This window comes from Bombus terrestris, chromosome 9, assembly GCF_910591885.1.
Source record: "Bombus terrestris chromosome 9, iyBomTerr1.2, whole genome shotgun sequence".
Taxonomy (NCBI): Eukaryota; Metazoa; Arthropoda; class Insecta; order Hymenoptera; family Apidae; genus Bombus; species Bombus terrestris.
Genome location: NC_063277.1, coordinates 12,608,846 through 12,635,879, shown reverse-complemented (window position 1 = coordinate 12,635,879; position 27,034 = coordinate 12,608,846). Strand labels below are relative to the sequence as shown.

General features: G+C 33.5%; 2 protein-coding genes across 8 annotated transcripts; both read left to right on the top strand.

The window, feature by feature from the left end:
- Positions 1 to 5,493, top strand: LOC100648640. 4 transcript variants are annotated; one of them, XM_048408545.1, is made up of 4 exons: positions 1 to 601; positions 681 to 839; positions 1,212 to 5,011; positions 5,293 to 5,493. In XM_048408545.1, exons 3-4 carry the CDS (start codon positions 1,249 to 1,251, stop codon positions 5,316 to 5,318), a joined length of 3,789 nt encoding a protein of 1,262 aa, XP_048264502.1. In that variant the 5' UTR covers positions 1 to 601; positions 681 to 839; positions 1,212 to 1,248; the 3' UTR covers positions 5,319 to 5,493. The 4 variants fall into 4 exon arrangements, with proteins under 4 accessions (XP_048264502.1, XP_048264501.1, XP_012167117.2 ...); XM_048408544.1 differs by having other exon boundaries at positions 2 to 601; positions 1,212 to 5,224; XM_012311727.3 differs by having other exon boundaries at positions 2 to 601; positions 762 to 839; positions 1,212 to 5,493.
- Positions 5,494 to 6,756: 1,263 nt separating this feature from the next.
- LOC100648828 (long-chain-fatty-acid--CoA ligase 4) lies at positions 6,757 to 26,793 on the top strand. 4 transcript variants are annotated; one of them, XM_003397523.4, is made up of 9 exons: positions 6,757 to 7,168; positions 16,346 to 16,459; positions 21,126 to 21,480; positions 22,136 to 22,504; positions 22,994 to 23,389; positions 23,466 to 23,778; positions 23,864 to 24,127; positions 24,217 to 24,492; positions 24,580 to 26,793. In XM_003397523.4, exons 2-9 carry the CDS (start codon positions 16,440 to 16,442, stop codon positions 24,732 to 24,734), a joined length of 2,148 nt encoding a protein of 715 aa, XP_003397571.1. In that variant the 5' UTR covers positions 6,757 to 7,168; positions 16,346 to 16,439; the 3' UTR covers positions 24,735 to 26,793. The 4 variants fall into 4 exon arrangements, with proteins under 4 accessions (XP_003397571.1, XP_012167119.1, XP_012167118.1 ...); XM_012311728.3 differs by lacking the exon at positions 6,757 to 7,168 and adding an exon at positions 7,512 to 7,813; XM_012311729.3 differs by lacking the exon at positions 16,346 to 16,459.
- The last annotated feature ends 241 nt before the right edge of the window (positions 26,794 to 27,034 follow it).

The window sequence follows — 27,034 nt, the reverse complement described above, 5'->3', positions numbered from 1 at the left end:
ATGAGTGTAAGATTCACCGTGCGTGATTCTGCGCGAGAGTATGGGGGGAGATTGGTGTAATGGGTGGGGTCTAAACGATGAATCCCTTCTCTTCTCATATCTGATTCGATCTGATTCGAGTCAGTTTCGCGTAGTCCACCAGTATTCTTTGTGTTCGACGCATAATACGCGTTCGTCGATGTTCATGTAATGGCAGCACAAACTGAGCGCGAGGCAAAGATAGTTACTGATCGTAGATGTCTCGAAACTAGACACACTCTTCTTTAAACCGAGTCTCTATTCTGAATCATTGAGAATCATAGAAACTTACTGTCGTACGAAAAAGTGAAGTCGAGACACCGCTTTTATAGTTCAACTGTCAAGATAACGAGCGTATTGCGAAAGACTGCAGAAGAGGTGTGGAGATCCTATCAGTGTTATCAATACTGCACTGGACGTACTGACCTAAGTTTAGTACCGCGTTTTTTATGCTGTGAAACGTGAACGGACTTTGTGACTGACATTCTCAATTCACACAGGGGAAAATTTTTGGCAGATGTACAGAAAATTCGCCCTTCGCCTAATACTTATCTGAATCATTCAGCCGACCGTCTGCATGGAGGTTAGCAGACAATATTCTATTTATATACTACATACACGCAATGCTATATAATTGTTTATAATGGAAACCTTGCTTCAAGGTGTTCACTGTATAAACATATCGGTATCGGAAATGGAAGATTTGTCTTTTCGATAAAATGTAATCTGTTTATTGGTTATAGCAAAGTATCTGCATTCGCATCTTTACACATTTTCTGCATTTATACATATTGTGTACATATACATATCCATATATATCCGTAAGTAAAATTATTGTTGTAATTGTAATTGTTGAAATTGTGAGTGTGTGTTATTAGACTGCAGATGTTTATATATTTATGAGAAATGCAAAAATACATAAAATATCCCTAGTAAAATACTTGTAATATCTATTGGGTGAAATAAATTTCTATTTAGGTTTTATTTTCTTCATTTTGCTCATAAAAATATAAACTCACACAAATACCCACAGTCTAGTTATTATAGTTATTAATATAATTAATGTATGTTAATATCAACATACTAAAATTATAGATTAATATGCATTAAATCGTAGATTTAAAAAGTGGTGTTTTTCTAAACAGTATTAAGTTTCTAGAATTTTAGATATTAATTAATCTTGAATTTTTTAGGTATTATAATATATTTAATGAGATAAATTATTTATTCATGATGGAAAAGAGAAGTATCAGTGGAAAGGACATTCTAAGAATGGATGGTCTATTACCTCCAACCCGACGCTTACCAGTCTGTAATGCAGTTACTTCTACAGACAAAAAGAAAGAAAAAAAGTGGTCGATTGGTGGAATCTTGAAACGAATATCTTCAATAAGGGATTATGATAGTTCTTCAAACGATGAAGAAATTGTATATTGTACAAGACAGCCAAGACCTCGAACAGTATTTAATAGGAAATCACATAACGTTGTTCTTCATCCAGTTGAAAAGAGTTCGAGTCAATATTTAAATATCAATGATTCAAACGACACTGCTGCAAAATCAATGGATACAGCAAGTATGCAAAGAGATTCTTTAAACTCCCGTAGTAGTGATGGTTCATTAGATGGGTTAAGTAAGAAAGCCAGAAAAAATAAATTGAAAGCACAAGTAGAAGCAAAACGGGATCGCATTTGTGCAGACAGTAGCTCAGACGAAGAGTCACGTAAATCTTGCAATTCGTTGACAAGGTACCAAAATGAAATTGCTGGGCATAGTACACAAAAAAATGGTTTCTGCAGTAGAAGAAGTCGAGCGGCTCGAACAGAACGTTATATAAAACGTTTATCAAGGGATGAAGGTCACAAGTTCCCAGAAAACCTAAATAATATAGCAAAGCGTAACAGTCATGATTTCATGAATGAAGAACAATCATCTGTAGCTGTGGATACAAATGAATTATTTCAGCTTCCACAAAAACCATCACGTTTTATCAATTATTCTAATAGCAATACCTTCCCTGTACAAAGATCTATTGAAAACTTACGACAATCTGGAATGGTTGCATCCAATTTGCAAGCAAGGTCGTCTACTGATGTTACAAAATATCCGACAGACCAATATATAACAGATTTAAATCAGAATAATACTTATGCAAAGCCAAATGTTTTGCACAAAAATAAGAACCACATAAATCAGGAGAAAAATTATATTTTCAATTCGCCCACAGCTAATACAATTTATGCTGATCCATACGATTACACAACAAATCATCAGTTTGCAAGTCGAAGTTCCTCTCCGCCCGAGCCTCCACCAAGAAACCCACGTTGTCGAGTTTTCACCTATGGTTGTAATTCTTTTCCATTTAATGGGAAATATCGTATGACGAAATACGACGATACCCTACATGCTAAAATGAACGATATTCACGAAGTTACCAAGGATCATTTAAGAAGTTTAAGGTCTTACGAATCGAATAACGAAATCAATCGGTGTGACTCGATAAAACAATGTCCACGGCGTCCATTGTCTCTGTCTGTAAGCTCGACGCAGACCTGTAATTTATCAGAATGTACGAACAATAGACACAATTCAACTGGTAGACACATAGATGAACCATTGTTTAAAGAAACGGAAGCAATGAAATGTCAGAGGAGAAACGATCGCAATGATCAACTTACTTCAAGCTTTAAAAATTATGATACCAAAATACGTGAAAATAGATTGTCCACTACTTATATAAAAAATATGCGCAATAATTCTACGTCACCTACTTTTAAGTCTTTAAATTGTTCCTGCGCAAGATCACCAAGTAAACAGATTATAAGAGAAAATTCTTATAATTTACCAAATGTTACATTCGTAGATAATATGAAAACCGAAATAAAGGAAGAAAAACAAATAACTAGTGAACAAGACACGTTAGAAAGGAAAAGAAGTTCCAAGAATCTTGAAGAAGCTCTTTCTGAGCTAGAAGCAATATATAATAGCCTTCGTCTTGGAGACGAAGATCTCCTTGACCGGGCAGAACGACGGAGTATGGAAGAATTTAACCTACGTCAAGCAAAAACTAATACTGTTATTCCATTTATTTCAGAAGATTCAATAGATAGAATGAAAGACGATATGGCTTACAGAAGAATGCATCCAAAGGAGAGACCTACATCGTTGTCGGAAGTGGTCGGCCAATCTGCGCTCTCTAATATCAGCTATCTGATAGCCTCGCCTATTTTGTCACGCAAAGATACAACTGATGATTATCTGTATGGCACGAATTACCTAACACGTCGAGACGAACCGGACGTAACGCGAGATGATGTCGTTTATCGGAGCATTCATCACGCTAACAACACGTTAAAGGTGATTGATCCTCAACCTCCGTTTGGAATACCTCTAGGACCGGTGACGGCCGCTACGGAAAGCGATTATTTACACACTACACCGATTAAGCCAGACCATCCACGTTCGTCATACATTCCGCAATGCGAGCCTGACATTGTTACGGATGACTTGGCTTACCGAGCTCTCAGGAAGGATGCCAATACGCCGAGGAGCAGCGTTGAAAGTAAAAGCAGTATCACTACAGATCAGGAAACCACTTTTGGTTCGAAGAAGAAACGAGCGGTTAGATCTTTATCCGCCAATCTGTACGGTTTAATTAATCACGATAGGATTCATCTTAGAAGAGAACCTAGTCTTCAAGATATTAAGGACGAGATAAATAATACAATAATAGATATCAAATCATTACCCGTACGATCTGATAGGCGCGTCGTGAGCGATAGTGAACTCTCCGATTACGATCGATGGCGTGCTGATGGTTTATTGAGGAACTCTAAAACTGATATAAATGGCAATCGTCCAATTACGAATGCGCATAAAAAGAAATTGCGTGTTTATGTTTCACCGTCGACTCAAATACAAGATGGTAATAAAAATGAGGATAATGCGAGAGCACAGAATTCCGTGACATCTAATAACATGCTATCAAAGGCCTTGAACAATGAATTCTGGCAGAATTGCGAACAGAGCAAATCAAATGAATCGTCCAATCATGATACGGAAACCGATTTCACGGCATACAGTCGTCTATGTCAAGATTTAGTCAATTTGATTGAAGGGCAAGACGATATGGAAGTGAAACTGACCGAGGAAACGAATGTTCCTTCAGAGCTTCCTGTAATAGCAGATGTCAATGATAGTAATAAAACGGAGGAATCTTCCATATTGCATATACAGTCTTTAGGTAGTCATTATTCAGAAAATAATACGGAGAATCATAAAGAAGATGCGGATAAAGAAAATATAGAGAAACTGACGGAGACCCTCGCTAATTCTGAGAACGAATGTTCTGAGGAGACTGACGATAATACATTCGACTTCTATCTTCGTGTCGCGGACGAAAATGTTAAACTAATTGCGGAGGCGTTCAGCAGCGTAGCAGATCACTTACGTGATAGTCGTTCAAGCCAAAAGAATTCGCTGACGTCGCATCGTTCTGAAATAGAAACCGATAGTACGACGCCCAATACTAGTACTCGTAACTCCGTTACTTGTAGTCTAGACGACACAAACGATGATCTGTCTAGTTCATCAAGGACCACTGATGTATTAAATGTAGTTCCTAAAGAAGATACAACGATAATCTTAAGTGATAACCACAACTTTGTAGAACCGGAAGAAACGAGAAATGATTTGCATACTAATCCAGAACTCGATCTTTCCAAAGCTGTTTATGATTTACAATTAGCAGCGGCAAGTTTATGCGAGCACGAGAAGGAAATAGAAAAACTAGAAGCTTTACTGAAAAAAGATGCAGTAAATAACATTTCTTGTAGTAGTAACATCGAGACTGAGGAGGATATTCCCTTGTTAAATATTGAGAATAATTTAATGGCGCTGAACGATAAAAATGAAAATGAGTGCGATATGGAAGAAACGATAACATCGACCGATGATAAACCACGCACTGTTGATCGTGACCCAAATTGCGAAGGTGAGAGTACAAAATGCAAGAATACTTGTGAACATGTTATCCCTCGTTCGACTGAAATGCGTATTTCATATGTTACTAACCTCATAACCATACTGATAACTACATATTCTATGGTTTTGCTGGCTTGTTTTCTTGCACTGCTTTTAGCGACCGTAGCGGCATCATGACTGGACCTTTAACGACAAATGTCTTAATGCATTTTATAATTAGAAGGTTTGATTCGAAGCGTTTTTCATTATTTTGAAACTATTATTATTTGAATCATGTTACTAATGTCGTAGGTCTCCCGGCAAATGATCATTTATGATGTGAACCATTCTATACGAGTGCATAACTAACTGATATACAACGTCATTGAGCGACATGCGGCAGGACGATTGAGTTTTGTGTAAGATCGAGTTTCTGTGAACTGTTTCTGAAGGAATGATTTGTTCTTGTTGTTCTTGTTAATGTTGTTGGTTTTAATAAAGTTTAAACGTTAACTATGCTGTTGACTTTATTGTACATGCTATATATCATATGTATTTCATTATGAAAGTGAAAATCTGTAATATCATACAATCGGATTAAATGTATATGTTAAATTATGAAAATATTAAAACATGATCTCTTTCGTGGAAATTTTTGTTTAACATTATTTAACCTTACCGTTTTTCTTATGCATTGTAAAATCATGAAAAAGTATTCATCGAAATACATATGATAACACATGGATTTAACGGTTACAAAATTACAATAAAGACATAAGAATTCATTGATGTGCCTATATTGAAATAAAACATTTTAAAATGGTAAATTACGGATTCTGGCTATATGCAAATATTAGTTATTAATTACGCTTGTATATAAATTCATCAAGTAATAAAACAATTGTCTTTCCTCTCTAAAATATATATTTACCGAAATTTTCGTTAACTACAGTAGAAATCAGTATAGTCGATAAAATCACTTCCTTACCTCTATGGTAACAACACCCATAGTGCTTTATCTCTTTTTGACGAAGAAGTCATAAATATCGGATATGATCTATTTTTATAACTAAAAGTGCGATTAGAATATATATTTTGATAGTTCATTCAAGATAGTTAACCTATTTTATCGAGGTGAAGAATGCGCGATCATATCGTAAGAGTTGTGTGGTGCATTCAAGCTGAACATCGATCGTATAGTACTAGAGTAACAGGCCAGGGTTAGAAGGGGTTTGCTAAAACGTAGAGTAGTTATCGATTGCGGACTACCATGACGTCATCGTGGATCACGCCACATCCCCGCCCATTGAAACTCTGCTTGTGATTGGTTCGGGTGTAGGCCGGCTATCTATATCGAAAAGCAAAACCGTCGCGGCTTGTGAGTCAAATCCTTGAGTCTTCACATGCGCATAAATTAATTTATGCGATGTGAATCTGTATTATATATGGATAATTATATAAATCTTAACGATTATTATGTTCATTATGTCATGTTAACAAAATTTACGAGACTAAGCGGGCAAAATCTCCGAGTATAAACTGTTCGCTATGTTAAAAAATTGGCGGGAGATTTCAAATGAACAATGTATTCAAACTATAGCAATGTTTTTCAGAAAGTTCTATTAGAAATAAAGCGAATTCTTCTTTTTACTCGTAATTTCTAATATTCTTCAAAATTATCTAGAACTTGTTGTGTGTAAAGTAATTTGTTTTATACTTTTCTCATCGACCTTTTTGGTTTCGAGCTTACGAATATCAAGATGGCCGCTATTGGATCGAGCATGTATAGAGTGGTCGGTGTTCTGCGCTGGCGTTAGTACGTGCGAGAGAGAGTAGGGAACGTTCAGTTTTGCCAAAAATACGCAGTATTCGCGAAACCTCAACGTATGATAGGTTAAAAATTTGACATGTGTACAACAAGGAGTAGTGTGTCATACATACAGAAGAAATGTTAAGATTCGAGTATTATTCGCGCGAATACTGAGCTAAACGCTCGTGTGCGCGTTATATATTATCACAAGTATAAGATCAACGGTGAATAGTACCAAGTTCATAGTATAGAAGCACGTGGTGTTAAGGCGTTCTTGGTTTATCTTATCAAGTATCCAACGAGTTATTGGAGATAATTTTTTACACCGAGTGAAGATTCGGAGGAGTTCGATCTCCACGATCGATTATCGTGACGAATGTAAGAATAACAAAGATACATAATTTGAAGTGTGCTTGAAATATAAGTACCCAGGGCATTTTTAGGTTTGCATAAAAATTCTCCGCGATAAAAACCGATTTCGTTCTCGACGTAACATACAAGCGACTGTAGGTACGTAGATTGTAGATTGCAGGCGATCTGTCGAACAGCTGTCTTGTCGTCACATGTCGGCTTCGTTTACCCCCTGATAGTGTTAGTCAGTATCAAGATACAAAATTATGTTTCGCTCTCATGAAAGACAACGATCAAAGATCAAAGATCACCAGAAAATCCTATCTCACGTAACTTCTCAGTCCTCACGTTAATCGTGATTCGAATTCAGTTCGTCGTCGACCGCTACACGGAGTACGTCATATCGTAGATCAACTGTCCCTCGTGTCCTTTCCTTGTCCCTCTTCTTTTACCTATATATGTATATCTACTGTACGTACAGATATTACTTATACGCATACCCATACACCCACACCATTCTCAACCCTTGGATCGCGTATGGCGTATAGTGATAATTTCCTCTTTTGATCGCAGTGGGAAAACAGACTGTTAGTCGACAAGAATCGTCGAACTCGTTGAGAAGAAGTCACGAGATCGGAAAGTTAAGATAATCGTAGTGTAGTGTATAGAAAGGTAAGCAATGAACTTGCTTCATATCTCGTAGATGAATATTTTTATTAATATTCAAGTCAATCAAAATTTTGAAATTAAATTCATGTGATATAATTTTCTGCTTTATGTCAAAAATTTTCTCCCGTTTATATGAAAAAAACATGTGAATCAATCGTAAAATAGACTTGATATAAATCGACACGATATACAATTAACATGCGATGGTTTAGTTGAAATGACTTTGAATTACTCTCGATTCAAACTTCCGGAATGGTACTGCTTGCTGTAACTACAGATTGGTCGGTAACATTTTTCTTTCGTTTATCCTACCCTGTGAATATTGTTATGGTTGCGGCATTCCACAAAGAAGTAATCGATCTTTCAGTCAGGTATTGAATTCACGGTCAAATTGTTCGCGGTTACTGATCAAGAACTATCGGTGAATGAACAGGTACTAGAAGTCACATGCGCACACGCACCTTGTATTATGTACACATATTTGAAATACATATAAAATTCCATTTTGAATGTGTCTTATTGACGTTCAATTAATGTATACTAGTATATGCTGCGTGTACTACCGTGACTAAGAATAGGGAAAAAGCTACCACCAATTAAATGACGTTTACGTCGTTTATTCTTCCGTAACTTTTTTAAACGCAAGTAAAGTTTTCAGGTTCAGTTGCATTTTTCTAGCATTAACAAATTTCTTAATTTTTCGTTTCAATTTCATACATACAATTTTTTATTTAAACATTAAATGTCTTTTCCTTTCTTGAAATGGAGGAATATGTAATAAATGTTTAAGAGTTTATTGTGTCTATAGCAAAATGAAAGTATTCTTATCTTTTTGCGATTTGATCGAATGATTATTATTCGAACGATGAATACACAAATTTTAATTTACGTAGCTGATGTTGAATGAGATTTTAACTAGAATATTAATATTCCTCTGATTTGTTTTCCTTCTTTTGTTCTGAGAAAAATTACTACCTATTGCTATCTTCGTGTCGCACATGGCGGCACCCAGTATCACCTGATACTTTGTCAAGTAGGAGCTGCACAACGTTATATCCTAATGTAGACAAAAGCAAGTGATACAGTGACGCAGCAGGTTGTTTCCTCGCTGATTACTATAATAAATTAATTATAGGAACGTGCAGTATGAAATGTTAGCGCACGCGTCCATTAGGTTGATGCATTTTATCGATGATCGTGCTGTTCTATGTATAGGTTTCCGTCTATAACTTGATGTATCTATCGATGTACAATTATTCTGCTCAATTTATTCTCAGTGTTGATCTTTAATTAATGACTATTCGGTGATTTGCTGTAACACTACATATTATATATACATATATATAATACATACTTAACAATATCACTAGATCGAGATCACTTCTGTTTTTTATGTACAATTCATACATATAAGAATTTGATTTTTATGTTCGAAATATTATATAATATCTCTAATTGCTAATTACCATTGTAAATAATAGTTTTACTAGTCTTGGATAGATAACCTAGTGACGTAATAGAAATTTATATGGTTGTGCAGCTATACATGATTTATCTTTTTCCTTTTTTATATGTGTGGAAATCCTCATGGATACCCCGCCGCTCTTCTTGGAAGCGGCGAGGTAGTGCCGGACTTACCGGTGGCCTACTTGACGCTTGACAGGGGTGCTCCGGGACCTTTTTCGAATTGCTGCCGGAACACTCCCGCGTCCTCTCCCATTCTGAGGGACCCATTCCTCAGGTCTAGTTTGGGCAGTGAGGGGGACCACCCCTCTCAACGCTATCCCCTGGGCCGTCGTGTAAGTCCGAGGAGGACCCAGAACCTCCTCGGTGTGACGACCTCTATGATCACCTAGAGCGGCGCAAGGCCATCCTTCGGATCCCTACAAGGGTGAGAAGTTCTCATCCTCTCCCGCTCTGCCCGCATACATGATTTATCTATCGTTCCAAAAGTATCGATCGCCGTACCTTATGTATGCATTATTCTATAACTGTTTCCTCATAATTTGTAACGCTAATATGTATTAATTATGATATACATCAGGCTATTATACGTTTCGTTCACGTCCAATTACAGGTACTTGTAATTAAACCTATCAACCGTGTATTGCCATTACATCCATTATTATACGTCACGTGTTACATACATAACTACGTTTTTTCATTCCTTTTTTTTTTCCTTACATAACTGCGTGACTTTACAGTAATTCTTCCCTATCATCAAACACTTTCAATAGTATGCCATAATAAATATAACATGTGAATCTGTGATAGATATAGGGTAACCCCGTATTCACCTTGGCATAACTTAAGCATAACATGAGTAATGCAGGGTTCGACGCGACGTTCAATGTCGTGAGACTCTTTATCTCGGGGCTTCGCATTGTGGTTCATTTGTTCCAACGCTTCTTGCACACATACTACATATCGTAAGTGCATCGATAAATTTGACTTTCGTAAATCGTAGGACAATCGCTTTTTAGTTTCTGTTAAATCTGGCTTTTTATATAGATGGGATTCTGTGTAATTATAATATTTATTATATTACATTTTGCATCTTTATTCTTTCTTAATTGATGACTAGATTCAATTAATATAAAATTCGACGTCGAAAACTTCTGCTATCATTTCTACAATATATCAGATTTGACAGTGTAGCATAAGTAAGTTTTGTAATTGATTTATGTTGCGCCAGACATCAGTTCATTCCTATTGTACCCTTTATGATATGAAACTTGATAATTCTTATCATTTCTTCTTCACTGTCTGATAAGTTCGAATCTTTATTTATTCAAATATTTAGTTGACGAAATTTATACGTGCTTTGTTGGAAAGGGGTTTTATTATCACGAGAGAAACTGGCTTTACCTGCAGCCCGTAATATTCGACGTACGTATATACAATTTGTTGTAGGTATCTTCAAAGATAGTGGTATCAGAAAACTGAAAGTCCGCGTAAGATGGAAATGAACATGATGAAGTGGCTTATTTTGTAGTCATTTTGTCCACTTTCTATGTGTATAGAAGGTATCTAAAGAAGAATTACCAGTTCATGAATAACAAATGAGCAACAAACGATAGATTATTAATTTTATATTAATTAACATAACTTTCGCAGTTTTTATCTGTTTATGTTTTGTTAAAGATTTTATAAACTTGGAAAAAAAGTTTTCCGCCGAGAATAAAATTACACTTACCTTAATATGTTGCATGGAATTAATTGAATTATCTCTTATATATTAACGACATACATGTAATATACGACATACTGTTTCTCTGTTTATCTACGTTTGTTTGAAAATATTGAAGTGGGTCTCACTTCAAGGAAAACTCCACATCTTTTTTAAAGTTTAGTTTTCTTAGTTCTCAAAACTATTGACTATTGTTTAGCACTAAATCAATTTGAAGGGCCTCTCAGCCTCATAGTTTTCTAGGAACATGTCTTGCACAGATGACAGGTGTATTTGTAGAAATACCCATAGAGTAATACCCATAAAGTAACGCTGCCAGCGTGCGGATCTGGACTAGCATACACATTATACTTATATTTCAACTTGCTTAAATATATTTTCTATTATACATTTATCCACGTATTTCCTCTCTCTCTCTCTCTCTATTACGAGATGAAACCTTAACAAAAAACAAGTTGTACAGTTGTAAGTAGCTTGTGTCTATGATAATTTCAGGTTATTATGTATAATTGAGCGACGATTGTAATTTTCCATTTTCTTCTGTATTTCTATTCATGGATTTTGTTACGCGGCGTATAGTTCGCATCGAAATTGGAAATAATGATAAAGTAAGGGAAGAAAACGACGAATTTCTCAATATTGGACAGTCAAATATGAAATTCCGTTTCTCAGTAATTTCGTAACTCTCGGAGATAAGGAAATCTCGTGCCTGTTCAAAACAGCAATATAAATACAAATGTTTCGACTGTGGCAAAGTTATGTTTCCTATATATTCAAGAGATTTACGAGATATTAAGCAATTTGAAAGAAAGAAAAAAAGTGGTAGTATATCAATCGATATTTTACCAAGATCGACATTCCGAACAATTAAGCTTACAATTACACTTCATTTTGGAATAGGCGGTCAATAAGGTTTTATTATTCAATAAAGTTAATTTTCTGTTTCGATGTAAGAAGACTAAAATGTCTGTACAATTTCTAGCAATAAACGCGTTCCTTTACAGGTGATAATATTTTTTACATATAGTATATGATAAAAAAGAATATTTTCCAGCGTGTTGAGTTGAATAACCGTGAGAACTCTGATCTGGGATTCCTCTATATATATACGCGTCACGCACATGTGTTCACGTCTATTTTAAATAAATATTCAAAAGTCACGATTTCTGGTTGTATCTTTGTAACACGATACATAGCTCAGTGATCAGGCCTTGGCATAAACGATTCAGAAGCCTGTCAATATCCAGTGGAATAAAGGATCGAAACATACTACTATACGATGCCAAGTAGAAACAAAAAATGTATACAAAGTTCTACTAATATCCTTATCATTACATACCATTGTGTTCGAATCGGTTCATTCGTGTTTTTTCCTCTGCAATTGTTATGAAACTATATACATGAAACTGATCCGTATACGATCAGAAATAATTTATCGAATCGTTTGGTATTTCCTTTCAGAATGACCTTATATTAGATTGTCCCAAAAGCTCGTTTCATTTTATAAGGAAATAACAAACGAACAACACATTTTGTTTTATATTATTTTATTAAATTATGCATTTATTAAATTAAATGATCCATTTTTACTACAAAATGAACATCACACACAATTCAATGTAATAATGTTAAATGTTACTAAATGTTACTAATGATTCAATATTCGATTATTATCAACGATGGTATCAGCTATTAACGATGGCGTTGAAAATATGTTGAAATGTCACGTGAAACGTGGCAGTCCTCGTGTTTCGTTGAAAGGTTAACTCATATGGCGCTCTATAGAAATCCGTTTCTTGCTCGTTTACATAATTTGACCTAATATTAGAGGATGCCAGCCATTAGAGCTTCGAACGATCGAGCCGATTTGTGCCTCGTAAGCGATCAAGGGACATATACGAACGCTTCCCAGACAGGAAGCTGACCAATAGGAACGATCCAATTTGAATCTTCACGTGCATGATTCGTGGACGCGTGATTTTATCTTTCCTGGTAAAATTGTACTTTTAACGAGGAGCAAGATTTTTCGATGCAGAGACTGTTAGAAAGAAAGAGGGAGGGAGGGGGAGAGAGAGAGAGAATTGGAGCATTGAAATTTATGTGAGAAGTTTTAATTACAGGCGAAATCCAGCTATCGTGTATGCCTTCGTTTGGTTTTAATTTCGAATCAAAACTAGTTGTACGTGCTATTAGTCTTACTAGAATATTTAGGGTAAAGTTAGGTTAGGTGGTTCTGTGAAACAGAGACTTCATCTGTGTATAATTTGGAAGAATATTTACTATTGCAGGAGCAAATATTACATCACTTTGAATTTTTAGGAGGCGTTAGCAGTAACTTTCGCATCTCAATTTCGAAAGTTGGAACGGTAAACATAGATTTTTCGAATAGCCCGTATGCTGTATTAAGTTAGGGTAAATGGCTTATTTAGAATATTCCTTAGTAGGTTTTCATTAATTTTTGGTTTAATTTTCTATTATATATTGAAGATTGACCGAATTCTGTCACTGAAGATTGACGGCTATTACGGAACAACGTTACGTAAATGTTTCACTTGCATCTTTTCTTATTAATTTTCATTATTGGATTTGTTTCTCTTTTTCAAATATCTTAGTCATGAATGGAAATTCAAAGAAATTATTAGATTATGCATATCCTTTCGAGTCTTTGACACGTGTAATACTGCTTTTAAATATTATAAAATATTTCCTACATTTTCGCAAATCAATGCAGAGTTATATACACTATGAAGTGATATATTTATGTGCATTGTTTTTAGCGAGTTTTACGTATTATTAATACGTTATACTTATCGCTTTCTAAGAAAATTCATTATAGAACGGTTTAATCCAGGCTTGAAGATTGCAGTAATATGTTGAGTCCACGATATTAAAGCCCCTTTTTTAAAGATAACCTCGTTTTCAAGGCTGCATTAACATTCCTATATAACTTAATCCTCGAAGATAATAATAATATATCTACTTGCATTGAGGATATGCTTAAGAATGAAAAAACGATGCAAAATTAATTCTTCTAATTGCATAGTAATGTCGTTTTATTTGTAAATATTACAAAAAAATGTGTTAATAATTTAATTGATAAAAATTGACTTATGAAAGTTGTAAAAGCAAGAAACAATAAGTTTGCATTTAGTAAACGATAACAAGAATATTTAAAGATTCATCGTTTGATTGTTTTAAAACAATTAAAATACGTTCATATTACCATGGAATAGTAGTTACGCATGCACAAGGGATATGAGTAATGAATTTCTATTTTATTTTAATTGTATTTTCATTGTATTTTAATAGCATGCATTATGGTATTATATAGTCCCCAATGTTAGTATTAGCTATAGTATATAATGTATATAATGTAGCTATATAATTTAGTATGTCTATAATGTAGCATTATTGTATTTTAATAGTAATCAGTTACTGATATCCCTTGGACAATAGCCATTACTAGAATTATCGTCGAGATCTAATTTATCACGACTTAAGTCCATCGATCTATTGACATAATTGGCATTAATTATTGTTTGAATAACTTATCCTATTAGAAATTAGTGTTTTAAAATAGTCCTCAAATTAATTGTTCAACATACACAGATGAGATCTGATTAAATATTATACTGTTCCATGAGAATGCCTTAAAGTGTGTACAACAATTTTTACTTATATAAGTCGATAAAAAGGAATTCTTTGTTGCGAGCGAAGATATGTAGGAGAAAAATCTGAATTACTGAAATGATTGAATATCTAGCTCACAACTCTACAGTATTATTCAAGGTTAAAGTTGGGTTGCTTAAATGTACATACATACGTGTACATATACATATATGACGCGGCAGCTTGGTCGCTCAGTGACCCCATTGTCTATTTTCAAAAGTCTTTCTGACTTATCTGTAGTTTGTCCTTTAGCATCGTTGTTATACTAATTATCTCAACACCACTTTCTTCAAGTCATTCTTTCATGTTTTCAAAACCAAGTTGATTCTTTTTATCTAAGTCAATTCATTTTATGTTTATATTTTATGTTAAATATATTATGTATACTTCGTGTTATGTTAAAAAGGTATATTAAAGAATAATAATTATGTTATCGAATGAAAAGGTTAATGTATTCTATCGTAGTCATAAAAATATACATATCTTTACATCAATGACGTAACGAAAAGGGAAAGAGAGAGAGAAGAGTGGACAATTTTGAATCTTTAATATCGAATATAGAAATAAAATGATATAGGACATAGTCGCTGAGGTCATTTTAAGTGAGACATTACTATTTCGATAAGAGTTACTTTAAATTCGTAAGGCTTCTCCATTTGATATGTCAACGTTGATAATGTTTCAATTTTTGTGACATACATTTTCGTTATAAATCGGCGCGTGGCAGTACGTGTATAGTAAAGTGCACTTAACCAAATTACTTGCTCCACAGTTAACAGACTGTGTAAGACTTCAAGTGAATTCAATGTCATCTTAATAGTCTTTCATAGCCAATATAGGGTATCCATAATGCAAGTGCATCGAGTATTTAAAATAAACAAATTCTTCCGTTATATTCTTTAGTTTCCATTTGCCATTTATTTCTCAATGTATAACATAATTTCATTTTCATAATTTAGTTTTATACTCGATTTTATAAACGAATATATTATTGAATTAGTATTCACGAAAACAGATTCTTATTTACGAGACTTCTAGAAACAGAAGAAAAGTTCAACCAACAGTCGAGAAATATTGGAAACTATAGACAAAATAGGCATTTTAAAAAAATGCAAAACAACTTCCCTTCTTTCAATTGGCATTGTTCGGCATTAGGAGAAAATTGGAGAAATGGAATTGATGTAATTCTCCATTGTCAATTACTATGAATAGCTGTTGTTTGTGCTGGATATTGTACTCTTTTGCTTCCATGAAAGTTACATCGGCTATATACAAGGAAGAGGATGTATATGTACATTGTATTTATATTCAATTATTTTAATTATCTGTTCTCGATGTTTCTTTAATTCAAGAGTATAAGCAGTTTACATTTCGATAGAATTTAATTAAATAATGAATTGCGATCGTTCGGCGTTATGCCGATAAGAATTATTATTAGCGTTCGGTTTCAAGTGCATAGTTCATCTGCCCCGTTATGTCTCCGTTGCTCTATTTATAAGCTCATATCACTCGATAAGTACAGAAAATAGTCCTTGTGACTTAAAACAAGGAGTATCGGTATTCATGTCGAGAACGAATTCGATGATGCTCGGGTACAGTAGTGATAAAGAGAGAAGGACATATGCATCCTAAAATACCATTAACCACATCATTTGTGCTAACGGTTTTTATTGCAGTGTCATTAATCCGCATCAAATCAACTTCCATTAAAGTACAAGAGGTACTGATATCTATTTATTGGATATAAAGGCGACCAGATAGTGATCCATCATGATCGTGGACGAAAAACCGTGAGTCGCAATAATTATAGAAAAGAAAGAAAAATTGTTATGCTATTGCGAATATTTTTAGCTACGCATGTACGTGTATTTTGCCTGCAGATTTACAATTATGCTCTTTCGAAGAACATTATGGTAGAGAATTAGAATAGATCTGATGTAGTGTAATGTAAAATATTAATCTAGTGTTAATAAGTTAGTTTAATGTCATGAAGTTTTGCTTGTTTCTATCTCCTATTTATGCCAATTCGATAATATTTATCAGCATGTTTGTGTCAATATAGTGAGGAGTAAAAGTATATAATACGCTGCACATTGCTGATGTTACAAAAAACGAGAACTTTTCAGTGGATTGGTAAACAATCGAATGATGATTATAAATTGTAATGTAGCGAATAAAATGTAAGATGCACTTCAATTCTATCTGTACCGATGTTTTTTTTATTTGCGTAATACATTTGCTATTAAATTATGAATAACGATTCCGAATGGTTCCTTTTGTATTCTTATCTATAATTCAGGAATATTTGATTGTGAACTATGCTATTTACTAGCCTCTTCCTTCAATGACTAGTCAGTACAGACAAATTTTGATTGTACTTTTAACTTTCTAAGAAATTGCTCCTTATTCCAAGTTTCCAAATAGCAGTTGTTAACGTTCTTTTGCTTGAGGCTGAATACAACGTGTAAATTTCACAGCATTCTGTATTGCATTTATCTATTAAGTCACAATCTATATCTTAAAGAAGTTGTTACATAATTGTACATTCATCTAGTATTTGATATTATATGATTTATGTTTCCCTGTAATTCGTCACGCTGATAAATCTTTATCATATAAAAAAATGATAACTTTCTTTTTGGAGTAATTTAGATTTCGTGTCACAAATTACTTAAACGACGAGCCTTGATTTGTCCACGTGCTGATTCATTATCAAATTGTATTTTATGATTAACTTAATTCAACTTACGGTAACTATCGATTTTTCTATTTTTCTACAAAACATAACAACAAGTTGTTTTTTTCTCTTATGCTGACTGGTATACTATGTATATATATACAAAAATGAAGTGTTGTATTTTATTCAAACGTTTGCAATTATAATTGTACGTACATTTATCAATCAACTGAAAGATTCATAGCGTCGCCGTTTTTTTTTAGATCACAGTTAATGGTAAGTAAAATTGTTAATATTGTGAAGTATTGTTAATGTCGTAAAATAAGTAAGTAGTTTGCATAGTAAGTAATGAGTACATAAAATTAATGGAAACAGGTATGTATCTTTCATTGCATAACTACATCTCATACATAATTCCTATTTGAATAATAGTCTTATTTGTTACATGTTATTATTCCTTCGCGCTGTCTCTATTGCCGGCCCTCTATAAGTTCTATTGTTTCTCAATTTCTTCATTGCGAAACAAGAAAATATATTCTTTATATAAACACGCAGAAAGGATGATACATACTAATTTTTAACAATCAAATCTGCTATTTCTGAATTGTTTATTCACAGTCGCATGAACCGCTATGATATATATATATTAATTGTTGGAATTTATATTTGAATTTCATTTACAATAGATTATTAGTACGTAGAGATCAATTATCGGACATTATTACAATTAATTCATTTTAACGAGGAAACATGAACGATTACAAATATGTACGGTTTATCTCAGCAAGCGAACCATGTAATTATTCTCGTTTAGTCGTTCCATTATTTGTGTTGAATTCGTAGACTATGCGTAACCGGCCTTGATCTTTAACGTGTTTTCGTATATCGTGTTTTCGTGTATCGTGTTTCCACTGTATCTTTGGAGCTAAATAGTAGTAGGTTGCATGAAAAGTGAATTGCCCTTCGTTTGGAATCTCAAATAATGAAAAGACAATGCGAGTAGTTGGTAGCCGCATCTGGCACGAGCTAACGACGTTCAAAGTCCGTGAAGATATTCCAATCACATGCACATTGTACGTACAGAAGTACGTTGTCGCCAGACTGCAGTCACGCCATGTCTTTAATTGTGTTTGTGTCTATTGGTACACATAGGGTGTCGCGTGGCGCATTCTATCGTTTTGTGGCGGTACGAAACGTTATGAGCAACGATTGAATGATTTTAGGTGCTTTAATTTTTTTGTAGTACTATGATATGAATGTGTATGCTGTTGCAATTTCAAGCTACAACTTCTTCCCTTTTCCTTCTTCGTCTTTTCAACGAAGAATGTACAATGTTTCTTCTTTTTTTCTTTTTTTGATTTGAATAATCGTTTAAATCGAGTACTCTAAGTGGTGAAACATGTATAATAATACAGTCATAAGATAAAAATGGCGAAAATGCAGATATCAACATCGTCACAGTGTTTTGTCTTCTTGATATACGGAGATAAAGGGAAAGTACGTAATAAGAAAAAATGGAAATTTCTTGAAAGTTCTACAGAATGAAATTCAGATCCATTTACCACACGTGTACACGTGTATTTACATACACAAGAAATGAACACCTTTAGTGCAATTGATTATGTTCACTGTGACTGTGATCTTGCTAATACGTAAGTTGACAAGTTTGTATCAATTTATATATTTGTTCTCAAGTTGTCAAATTCTAAATCTTTATTTCACGTGTATATAAATACACATTCACGCGTGTGGTAAACGAATTCGAATTTCAATTCAATGTAATTTTTAGTACACGAGTAGACATGTATTTCTTGTCCAAAACGTGTAACTTGTATTTACATACCCGTATGCATTGTACACATATATTAAGATTATTATTCTATCTTTTAATTTTTTTTCTATCCTTAATTAATAGCTTGACACGTGTTTCATATTATACCATGTATATACGTGTACTTCACTACATCTTCAATACCGTGACCACAACTTTTTATGCACGTATGTATATTCAAGAAATTCCAGGTATCTCGGGAACGTCGCTACCAAATCTATATTTGTAGCAGCCGGTAATGTAACACTTTTAGAGTAAAATAAACTGTACAAAGCTTCAAGAAATATTTGTATTTTACGATTCTTGTCTTTCTACATTTTTGCTGTATACCTTTCTTTTTTTTGTATCTTATAACATTTATATCTTACGATTTTATATGAATGTCTCCTTTACCAATTTCTTTTTCTGTTTATAAAAACATACTCTTTTTCGTTTATTCTCTTTCTGTTATTCATTCAATGATTGAAATCAAACCCATCAAAACACACCTTTATTACACGGCGCCGATAAGTTTTTCTTTTAATTTTACAACATCACGCGATCGCGCAATCTACGCTTACTATTTTTATACGATGCATGTTTTGGACCGGCAGACTCTGTTTTTATCTATGTTTTAAGGTCGTTTGATCGTTTGTAAGGTTATCAAAGAATTAATATATACGTTTAACAAAAAAAAAAAGAGGGATTAAAAAGAAGATAAAAACAGACAGTTCTCCGCGTTATTTGATTATTGTTAAAAACAAGTTAAGAAGGAAGAATGAAGTTGCTCGATCTATTCGCATTGGGGAGATTTATCGGGGTGTTTGTTGGATCGGTGATCGTATCGGTGCTATGAATCTTCGACTGGTAAAGTAAACATTCGTTAGATAATTAGTCTAAAGTTCGAGAGCTAGAAACGGCGCGTTATTTCGTTTTCAATTTATCATTTTATCACCTGACGGTTAAGTAATTAATCGGATATCTGAATAATTCTTAATTTTGTTTGTTTTGCTTTGGTTCAAAGCTACTTCTTCCTGTTTTTCTTTTTAAATGTGCTGCATATGATGATTTAGCCTTGAAAAAAACGTTAAGCTTGATGTATGAATGCGAAGAATGGGTTTTTGTTAAATTTATGAGCTTGATACGGAACTGTTTCAGATTATATATATATATGTGTCCATTTCTATGACTCGTCGTACTGTATCTCTTTTTTTAAATAATGTGTAAAATATTAGGCATGTTAATATTTTTCTGGGAAGTCTTTGTGATATTTAACTTGTAATGCAATTAGTTCTGTGTAGTAGATTACATAGAATTGCTATAGTAATATATTACTACTTTCATTGGTATATGACTGATGCTGATATCAAATAATGACGTGTTATACATATCCGGATATTAATGGTATGCTCTTTAGTACTAATATTGACACTGACTCCATTCCCTGCAATGCAGATAATGCAGTGTTCTGTAACCTTGATAATGACATTTCTCTATACAGGACGTTTCATTAATTAAAATTGGTACGATAATCTTTAAATATCTTTAGACGTACTTATACTGATATTTTGAATTCAAAATTATTTCTAAATTATCATAAACTCTTTTATATCCCTAATGAAAATCCCTGTACATAGCGATAGCTTAATTAATAATAACGATTAATATGATATATAATGATCAATATCATATAATACCAAACCTGCACTTTGCGAATCGTTTTTTATTCCATGCATCTTATCATACTGAACGTTATCATTTCAAATTTAAAATAACAGGAACAATTTGACATTATTCGCGAAACAAAAATTTCTTTTGATTATCGGTCTGCATTGATAACGAAGCTTTTTTTTTTAAAAAAAGAATGCTGCTTATACAATAAGCTTTTAATTAGCAAACAATTTCGTAAGGCACTAACATGCGAGAAGAACGAGATGCATATTTCCTAACATTGCGTTTTCCTGTGTAGGGAGATGGAAAGCTTTTGGGTTATCAGCGCAGTCAACGCGATCAAGGCGATTTCGTACCTGTACGATCTGCTAACGTTCCCGGTATACCTCGTGCTCCAACGACCTTGGGAGAAAAGGAAGGCTTCACGCAGGATCAAGGCTCGACCCATTACAAAGGATGAACAAAGTATTACATATAGGAGTGTTGATCCGCCGAGGGAGATGCACATTACCCTTGAACGTGAAAACATCGATACGCTCGAGAAGGTGATGGGATGGATCACTAAAAAGCACGGCGAAAAAAAATGCGTTGGTACCAGAGAGATACTTGCGGAGGAGGACGAGGTTCAATCCAATGGTAGAATATTCAAAAAGGTAGAGTAAGAAGCGATTGTTTTGTTGTAATTAAAATCGTAATACATATGATTTGATTAAAAGAACAGAATCGAAGAAGAAAAGAATACTTAGAAGTTCCTTAGTCAATATACAGTGTGTCATAGTGTGTATAGATATGTGCGTAATACTTCGAATGTAAACAAGTAGTAGGGCCAAAATAACACTTGACATCATCGGTAATATGTTTTTGACATCTTTGTTTACATTCGAAGTACTAGGCGCATCTTTCAACATGTTTCGTAACATAAAGTACTAAGATGAACAAAATCAAATATCTCAGAAACGGTAAGTTTCAGAATAAATATATGTTAGTACTTTTATATTCAGAACTAGCTATTCTGTCGCAATCAACCATAAAAAGTAGGACGTTCTGTTTAAAGAAACAAAGTTAATCTCTATATCTCCTCTATGCATCCACCTGTCAAGAAACCATTGTTACCGCGTTATGTAATTCTTTGAATCCTACAGCTTTCGTTAATAATATTTTCGCGTATTATTTGAAGCAACGAAGGTATTTCAGGTGGGCAGAGTTTGTGATACAGACTGTATATTGGATATGAATGAATGATATAGATGAATTCAACTTAATACAATTTATATGAGAAAAAACTGATTACTGATTATTCTGTTACAGTATAAAATGGGAGAGTACAAATGGAAAAACTATAATGATATGGACAGGCTAACAACATCCTTTGGTCGAGGCTTAAAAGAGTATAATCTTACGATGCATAAGAACATCGTGATCTTTGCCGAGACTAGGGAGGAATGGATGATAGCCGCCTATGGTTGTTTCAAACAGAACATGACTGTAGTTACTATTTATGCGACGTTAGGCGAGGAAGCTATTGCTCATGGAATCAACGAAACGGAAGTCAATACCGTGATTACTAGCCATAACCTGTTACCAAAATTCAAACGGCTCCTTAATGTGTTACCTAATGTTAAAACAATTATTTATATGGAAGATCAATTGGTACCTACTGATACAAAGGGTTATAAGGTGAGTATCTTGATCTAGACTATTAGCCATAAATATTAGGACACTTACTGGTTATATTTATTGAAGAACTATATCAAATTTTACCTTATATATTATTTTAAATTATAAGTAAATTATGGATATTTATGTAAATTCATATTTTTGTGAATATAAGTAATTACAGAGAAATAATTGAAAAAGTTGAACTGTAGCAGAGATATGTTTCATTCACTAAATATTATAAAGAGTATATTATAAAAAGTATGCTTTGGTTCTTTTATGTATCTTTGGATATTATACGTATTATGTGTCTAAATCTAAAAATAATAGATTTATAGTAAAATAATTAGAAAATAAACGTAATGAACAGTATTCAATTTATACTAAATTTCTCAGTAGGTGTTCTATGTAGTTTTTATGGTACTGTAGAATTAAAATTAGAGCATTTAACTATAAAAAACATTATATAGAAATTTTCACTAATTTGTGCACCATTTTGGTACATTTTAGGCTGATGTTAGGCTGTTACCTTTTTCTGATATACTCCAGACAGGTAACAGTTCTGCAGCATCACTATCATCACCAAAAAGCTCTGATACTGCAATCATAATGTACACATCTGGGTCAACTGGAGTACCTAAAGGTGTGCTCTTGTCACATACAAATGTGATTTCTGTGATGAAGTCATTCTGTGATGTCGTTGAAATTAGACCGGATGATGTGTTTCTTGCATTCTTACCTTTGGCTCATGTATTTGAACTTCTTGCTGAGAGTGTGTGTCTTTTAAGCGGTGTGCCTATCGGTTATAGTTCACCTCTCACTATGATCGATTCGAGTAGTAAGATTCAAAGAGGATCCAAAGGGGACGCGTCAGTTCTGCGACCAACTTGTGTAACTTCCGTGCCAGTAAGGTTCAAAAATTGTATTATATCATGCTGTGACGTTAGTATATAATAATTTTGGTTTTCTGTATCTTTTATAGCTTATTTTGGACCGTATCTGTAAAGGTATCAATGAAAAGGTAAAGAAATCGGGGCCTCTGAGTCGGACCATTTTCAGATTTGCCTATGAATACAAATTGAAATGGTATAAGCGTGGTTACGATACACCTACCTGCAATAAATATGTTTTTGGAGCTGCAAGACAGGTTCTTGGTGGAAAGGTTAGACTTATACTTTGTGGTGGTGCTCCTTTGACTCCAGATACCCAAACTCAAGTCAAAATGTGTCTCTGTGCCACATTGACTCAAGGATATGGCCTTACAGAAACAACTTCCTGTGCTACGGTTATGGACAGTATGTATTTTTTTTTTTTTTTTTCGTTTCTTATTAAACGATGTTTTGTTTGATACATTAAATTATATGATTTCTCATTTTTAAGAGCATGATAGGAGTACAGGAAGAGTAGGAGGACCAACCACTATTTGTGATATTCGATTAGAAAATTGGGAGGAAGCTGGTTACAGAGTTACGGATACTCCATATCCTAGAGGAGAAATATTAATTGGTGGTGCAAATGTTTCGGCTGGGTATTACAAACTACCAGATAAAACGAAAGAAGACTTTTTTTATGAAGATGGGAAACAGTGGTTCAGAACCGGCGATATTGGAGAAATTCATGAAGATGGTTGCATAAAAATTATAGGTTATATTAACTTTTAATCTCCATGTTATAGCCTTCTTGGAAAAAATATTTCAGCACTTTTTTTATTGGGTTAATATACATTTTTACAGATCGAAAGAAGGATCTAGTTAAATTGCAACTTGGTGAATACGTATCTTTGGGTAAAGTTGAAGCAGAACTGAAAACCTGTCCTGTTGTGGAGAATATTTGTGTTTATGGAGATTCACATAAATCTTATACAGTAGCACTAGTAGTACCTAACCAATACTATTTAGAACAGATTGCCAATGACTTAGGTATTACAGGAAAAAATTTAGAGGAACTGTGCGATAATCCTGATATTGAAAAAGCGGTGTTACAGGAGCTGGTTGAACAAGCTAAAAAATGTATATATTTGAAAAATAATCGTTTGTCTAAGTACCAATTTTCAAACCTTTTTAATGATGTTTAAATAATCTTTATTTTTAATACAGGCAATCTCCAGAGGTTCGAAATACCTGGTGCTGTGAAACTGTGCGCAGAACAGTGGTCACCTGATATGGGACTGGTAACAGCTGCATTCAAGCTTAAAAGGAAAGCAGTGCAAGAACGTTATCAACACGAAATCAATAGGATGTATGCCTCGTGATGAGAAAAAATTTGCAAGAAATGTAATAGTGAAGTGATGTCGATATTCAAGGTTTCCGATGTGGCAAAATTTCGATACCCTTCGTTGGAATTTTACGAAACGTGATCGAATGTTAATTAAGAACTTCAGATTTTGAAACGTATTTCCTCTGTTTTCTTTACTGAAAAAGGTGTCGACTTTTTACTACTACGAAAGTCAACTTACAACACATCGTCAAACGTATATAAAAAAGAACTAATATGTAAAGAATTTTTGTCTGCTTGAGAATATTTTATTAGTCAATTTAGAGTTTCGTTCGAGACGAGAAATGACTTTGGTCTTCAATGGTGTAAGTATATAAAGAGCGTCTTGTAACATAATCGTTGTCTTACGTGATGCAAGGTATGAATGAGAATAAACAAATGGTGGAGGTGATTATTCCGCAGAGGAAATTATTTTTCTTCCTTCTATATTTAGTTCCATCTTAATAATATACTTATTCCTTGTAACAATTCTTGAACTTCGTGAAAGATCAATCGCTGATCGACTAGCGTATTAATGTTATAAGTTCATAACTCGTACGATGTACTTATTTGAAGTATTATTTAAAATCGTCGAGTTTAATTTGTCGCTATAAAGTTACTCTGCTAATAATTACTTTGTTTTATGCTTTAAGATATGTATATATGCAAAAAAATCAAGTGACGAGTTGTCTGCTCTTACTTATTCTTGATATTAAAGCGTGATGTATGGTAGATGTTTAAATATCTCTAATTTTACGCCAACATAAATTGATCTTCTGTTTAGGATTTTCACGTAGAATTATTCTTCGTCTAATACTGTACAATACTTGCAGATAATGTCATTGTTTTGAATTATTATTACATCAAAGCATCACAAAAAACTTTCTTTTCTTTCTTCTTTATCTATCGGGATACATTATGTGTGCGCATGTGTCGATATGTATGCATGTTTATTATTGTATGCACATATGAACGAGGAAATGAGGATGTAATGTATGTGAGCTTATAAAAAAAAATGAAGGAAAACTGTGTTCACAAAAGGGAAATTGTTCTAGTAATTTTTTGTAGTCTTCCTATTTGCTGTAATGTGTCAATTCTTTGAGAAACATGAACGGTTAAAGGATTTCTTTGGTATTTCAATTTCGTAGGCGTTACATTGGATCTATCATTCAAATATCTATTTAGCTCCAAGTCATGTTAATTTGCACGAGTTCCATTCGCGAGTTGCAATTAGTGGTCTTCCTATTAATATCCGACGTTATACAGGAGATTAGTCTGCAATAACATTAACAACTTATCTTTTCCAAATGTTTCTTACCGGATATGGTTGATATGCGTATATCTTAACAAACGATTATGTTTTATAAAAGTTTTTATCTTTTCTTTTTCATTGAAATTTTGATAAAAGAATGGCGCATTGAATAGCGATTTTGTATTATACTATAAAATATCGTGTTGATTGCGCATTCTATATATTTAGTGTCTAAGCATTAATATTCGATGCGCAAGTAAATATGAAATTGTTTAATATTTTATTTCTATTTCGCGGCTTGTGTGTCGCGACTGTATAAGGAGAGAGAGAAAGTAAGACATTTGATAAATGTGATGGATTATCAATTTGATGGCTCATTCTCCTTTTCCAGTTGCATTAAGAGTTCCTGCAATATAGCTGAACATATGCGTTATGAATTGTTACGAAACTGTGCTGATTTCCATAAATTATTAAAAGTTGTACAATATTAGATAGGAAATTATGAATTGTCGTTTGGATATAATCATATCATCAATACCTATGATTACCATTACTTATTATAATTATCGTCTTGAAATTATAGAATGCAGAAATAAATGTACAGATCTATAGTACACTTACATATTATTATTGTGATTCTTGTGTTTTTCTCTCTAATTTGTGATCAAACGTATATACAAGCGATATGTATATTTATATATTTCACAGCGTTTTCATTTTTTATATTTCATAGCACTGACAATAATCCAGCTCGTACAAATGTTGGAAAGATTAATAGAATAAAAGTATGGGAATTCTCACTGTATATTGCTCCTTTTAGGTCCATTCATTTCCTACGCCAAAATATTTGTTTTAAAGTTGTTAGAAGCAAATATATCTTTTTTATTTACTTAATATTGCATTCTAAAAAATAATATCTATGAATATGAAATCATGATCATTCCCTTTAAATTAAAAGGTTTATATTCATTTTTCTTACATTAAAGATATTGCTTCTGGGTCGTTTAATAATTATTAGCAAATAATAGAAGCGAACATCTAACGTG